The sequence below is a fragment of the Octopus bimaculoides genome, chromosome 10 (assembly GCF_001194135.2).
Source record: "Octopus bimaculoides isolate UCB-OBI-ISO-001 chromosome 10, ASM119413v2, whole genome shotgun sequence".
In the NCBI taxonomy this organism is placed as follows: Eukaryota; Metazoa; Mollusca; class Cephalopoda; order Octopoda; family Octopodidae; genus Octopus; species Octopus bimaculoides.
In genome coordinates, this window is record NC_068990.1 from 36285261 (window position 1) to 36290678 (window position 5418).

General features: G+C 35.9%; 1 protein-coding gene across 5 annotated transcripts in view; it reads right to left on the bottom strand.

Moving 5' to 3' along the window:
* LOC106879963 (caspase activity and apoptosis inhibitor 1) overlaps nucleotides 1–5418 on the bottom strand; it is a 155371-nt gene that overhangs the window by 111697 nt on the left and 38256 nt on the right. For all 5 annotated transcript variants that reach the window (XM_052971132.1, XM_052971131.1, XM_052971130.1 and 2 more), the window contains exons 3-4: nucleotides 1772–1999; nucleotides 1194–1278 (exon numbers count right to left, since the gene is read on the bottom strand). In XM_052971132.1, the coding sequence (XP_052827092.1) occupies nucleotides 1194–1278; nucleotides 1772–1999 (313 nt within the window). The remainder of the gene's footprint in view (nucleotides 1–1193; nucleotides 1279–1771; nucleotides 2000–5418) is intronic.

Sequence of the window (5418 nt, forward strand, 5' to 3'; positions counted from 1 at the left end):
TATATATATATATATATATATATATATATATATACACATATATATATGTGTGTATGTGTTTGAGTATCTGTGTTTGTCTGTCCTCCATCTCTTGACAACCAATGTTGGTGGGTTTGCATCCCCGTAACTTAGCAGTTCAGCAAAAGACCAATAGAACAAGTACTAGGCTTACAAAGAATAAGTCCTGGGGTTGATTGGTGCTCCAGCAGGGCCACAGTCAAATGACTGGAACAAATAAAAGAGTACCCCAATAAACCAAACTATTTCTCTTATCTTCTCTTCTTCATGCACTATGCATATCTTACCATCCCCACTCCAGCAGTCCAATCTTATCCTCCCCACTTCCAACCTCTCAAACTCATCATTGCTATCCTGTCAATCCCCTGCTATACACTCAGGTTTTAGTCACTGCTCTTCCTCTTACCCCTCTCTCACTCCCTTTTTGCATTCTCCCTACTCACACACCCAGGGCAATCCTTCACCATTTCATTTGTATTTACATCCCAGTACCTTGAGTGTATATCTTGGAATATTGTCACATCTCTCGCTCCAGCAGGGGTAACCAAGTATTCTCTCAACAGCAAGACATCCGTTTCTATCCCTCTGTCATACTATAACTTCTCATCACCTGGCACAAAGCATCTCCTTTAATACTGACCCTCCTCCCAAAGGATCTTTGTATTACAAGTTACTTGGTGACTTCACCAGTGTTGGTGCCACATAAAAAGCATCCAGGCCACTGTTTGGCATTTGGAAGGGCATCCTGCTGTAAAAACCATGCCAAAGCAGACCTTGCCAATGCTGGTACCATGAAAAAGCATCCAGTCCACTCTGTAAAGTCGTTGGCATTAGGAAGGGCATCCAACTGTAAAAACCCATGATAAAACAGACAGTGGAGCTTGACACAGTCCTCTGACTTACCAGTTCCTGGCAAACTGTCCAACCCATGCCAGTATGGAAGACAGACCTTCAATGATGATGATATTATGCACAACATATGTACAAACAGAATCGGTATTGAAAATACTAAAAAGTGGCTGTAAACTTTATCAACCCCAACCAGGTAACTATGGTCCTGACACATCAGTTACATCAAGGTTACACTGATGTAAAGAAAAAAAAGACACATAATAAAGAAGCAGAGTGAACTAAGTAGGTCTTCAAGAATAAATAATCAACAGGAATTACGTTACCTGCCAATATTCGAAGAATTCGTTTCTTTGACATAACCTCAAGTTGTGTAAGGCAAAGTTGTTTCAATTCCTTCATTGGTAAATCCTGCATAAAAGAAATTGTAAAGGAAGTTTTTCAAAAAGGTGCCTTTTAACTACAGATTTTCAGGATTTCACTCAAAAAAGACATCAATAATAATAATATTATTTTCTTACTGTGCAGAGCCATTTCACTTGATATCTACCATTCATTCTTAATACAGTCAGCTTCATCCCTGTTTTGCATTGATCACTTTCCTGGCTGCCAAACTGCTTCTCATCCCCTACCATGCATTTCTCCTCCCTGTGCACTGCACTTCCTCCCCCACACAAACACACACACTTGCAACCAGCTGCTTTCATCCCAATTTTCCTACTCTCCCCTACATTTACCCGGCTCATATGTATCATATTTCTGTTTCATCATGAATTTTTCAGTTCAAAATTAGGATTTGTAAAAGCCAAAGTATTATCCAGACATATTTTTCCTTACTTCTCAAATAATTTTTTTTTTTAAAGAACTAACTCAAAACATCCGAAATCAAAGAATATATTATTACCTGCAATATTTCTGGAAGTGCTTTCTTCAGTGTGGCACCCTGAATACAGTGAAACATTTGTTCCAGCATTTCACTTCTCTCATTGATGTAGTGACTGATTGGATAAAGTGGTTTGCTAAGATTGAGGTCACTGTCTTCAGACCCTTCCTTTGTTTCAGTATCTTTATCAGAAGTGGTACTTTTATGTTTTTTCTTATTTTTTCTGTTGCTACCGCTAGCAAATGTACTCTGGAAGTGAAAGAGGGAAATAAAGACGATGAACAGGCACGTTTAAAAGTTGATCCTTCACATTATCAGGGAATAATTAATTCAAAGGATGCGAGTGGATAGGATATCAGATCAACCAGAGTATTTTATTGATACTTACTTTTTTAAACCCCAATGAGAGCAAAATGAAGTCAACCACAGCAGGATTAGAACTGGGCACATAGACACAACACTCTAAGCGTCACAAAGTATTTAGTCTACTGCTTAAATATGTTTTATGCTTTCCATGATAACAGTTTACATTCATAGAAAAGATGTAGTGGTATTCATGAGAATCTCTTCAGTTTTGCTCACAGATTAAAATTTTTTTTTTTTAACTAAACGATTTGAAACTTTGTATAATGGTGTAATTTCTCACACTGAACGCGGTTTACTTTTAATATTTTTTGACAAATTTTGTATTTTAGAAGTTATTTCATGTTAAAGTCATTGTATTTGAGTAATTTTAACCTATCAACGATGTGTATTTTGCTGAAGAAATCTACTGTTGTATGTGATAGTAATCGAAGAGCAACAACTTCTGGATCATCTCTACTAAATGTCACTACTGTTCTATTTTATTTTATTTTTGTTTATTGCCTGTGTTGCATATTACACATTTTTTTCTTGTTGTTTTTTTTTTGCTTTTCGATCGACTCATTGTATGAATGGTTAAAATGCAAATGTACAGAGGTGATCGAAAAGAAAAAAAAACAAAGAGTGTAATATGCAACACAGGCAGTAAACAAGCATAAAACAGAGCAGAGTGGTGGCATTTAGTAAAGATAACCCGGAAGTTGTTGCTCTTCAATTACTATTGCATGCAGCAATAGCTTTCTTCAGTAGAATACACATCATTGATTGGTTAAAATTACCCAAATATGACAACTTCAACACGAAATAACTTCTAAAATACGAAATTTTGTCAAAAATATTGAAAGTAAAACATGTTCAGCATGAGAAATTACACCAGCATACAAAGTCTGAAACGGTTTAATTAATAATTAAAAAATCTGAGCGACACTGAAGATAATTTTCCTAACATTATTGATGATTTTCCTGACATCATTGACGCATGCAAATAAATCAACTTACTCCTTGTCACACCAGGTTGGAGAATAAACTACAAAATGCTAAGTTAGAAGGACAGCAAATTAAGAGTAAAAGTTAGGAGAATAAGTAACAAGTTGCAAGAATATGCAACAATAGGAAGCAAATTAAAAGACTAAGCACTAATTGAGAACAGGTACCAAGTTAAGAGAATAATATTGTCAAGTTTAGAGAACAGATGCCAAGTTAAGAGAATATGTGCCAATATGAGGAATAAGTACCTCTTTAGAGAATAGGTGTCTATTTAGACAAAGGTAATGTGTTGGAGAAAGGTATCTATTTAAAGAATAGTTATTATGACATGAAGTGGAAAGCACATGCCATAGAATAATACCTTATTTTTGTGAAGCATTTATCAGTAACTGAATGTATAATAGGAATTTTGGTAAATTATAAAGCTATACACTAAATTACAGGTTATATGTGTGAGTGTGTATGGGAGAGAGAGCAAGAGAGATACAGAAGCGAAGAAAAATGGAGAAAGAGTGAGGGAGAGAGAGAAAGAGTGAGGGAGAGAGAGAAAGAGTGAGGGAGAGAGAGAAAGAGTGAGGGAGAGAGAGAAAGAGTGAGGGAGAGAGAGAAAGAGTGAGGGAGAGAGAGAAAGAGTGAGGGAGAGAGAGAAAGAGGCAAAGGGAATGAGAGAGAAATGAAGACGGTGAGGTAGAGAAAGAATGAGAGAAAAAGGAGAGAGCGGGAGAGATGTATAGATGATGTGAGAGAGAGGGGGGAGAGAAAGAGACAAAGAATAGAGAGTGTTGTACTCTAGTGTTAAAATGGTAGCAAGCTGAAACAATGACAAGGATTCGATTCATAATTTAGACACTTCCCTATATTTACTCGTCTCACTTGCAATATTTGGCCATGGTCAGTAACTCAGGGAACTATGAACAATGCAAAACTGACATGAAACAACACTGTAACAAATACATTGAAATAAAACAAAACAGCACACACACACACACACACACACACATATATATATATCCATATATATGATAGTTGTAATCAGGAAAGTGAAATATGGTGAAGATCGATTACATTTTTGAAATCTAATCTATCTGGGATCAAATCAAGCAAGAAATATGTTGGTAGATGGAGAAATTTTGTCTGGCTGTCTCTTTCAGTTTTTCATCCTTCAACACATATCACACGCATTCAAACACACATATACAGAGGGAGAGAGAGAGAGATAAGGACGCACATTTATAGAGATATAGGTACATATACATAAACATATACATATATATTTACATAAATATATATTCATATTCAAACAATATATGTACATTTATATATACATATATAAACATATATATATATATAAACAAACAGACAGATACAGAAATCCGGATCTGGTATTATCCAATAATTTTTAGCTAGTTTATTTGTCTATTTGTCTTTTCTCCTGGTGCTGTATGAATACATGATGTGGTTTTATAGTCAAGTTTTGACTGCTATCTCTAGCATGGTGGTATCTCTTAGATACCCTTAATTAAAATTTTAATATACATACATATACAACACCAGGCTCTGCCAAATTAGACTGGAGCCTGGTGTTGCCATCCGGTTTCACCAGTCCTCAGTCAAATCGTCCAACCCATGCTAGCATGGAAAGCGGACGTTAAACGATGATGATGATGATGATGATGATATAAGGCATAGGAGTGGCTGTGTGGTAAGTAGCTTGCTTACCAACCACATAGTCCCGGGTTCAGTCCCACTGCGTGGCATCTTGGGCAAGTGTCTTCTACTATAGCCTCGGGCCGACCAAAGCCTTGTGAGTGGATTTGGTAGACGGAAACTGAAAGAAGCCTGTCGTATATATGTATATATATATATATATGTATGTGTGTATGTGTTTGTATGTCTGTGTTTGTCACCCCCCCCCCAACATTGCTTGACAACCAATGCTGGTGTGTTTATGTCCCCGTAACTTAGCGGTTCAGCAAAAGAGACCGATAGAATAAGTACTAGGCTTCCAAAGAATAAGCCCTGGGGTCGATTTGCTCGACTAAAGGCGGTGCTCCAGCATGGCCAGTCAAAAGACTGAAACAAGTAAAAGAGTAAAGAGTATATATAAATATATATACATATTTATATATATAGACACATATACGCGCACAAATATAGCTATACACATACATATATATATATATATACTCACACACACACACATATATACATACATATTTATATATATACATATACATACACATACATATTTATATGTATATATACATATATATATATATATATATATATATATATATATATATATATATACACACACA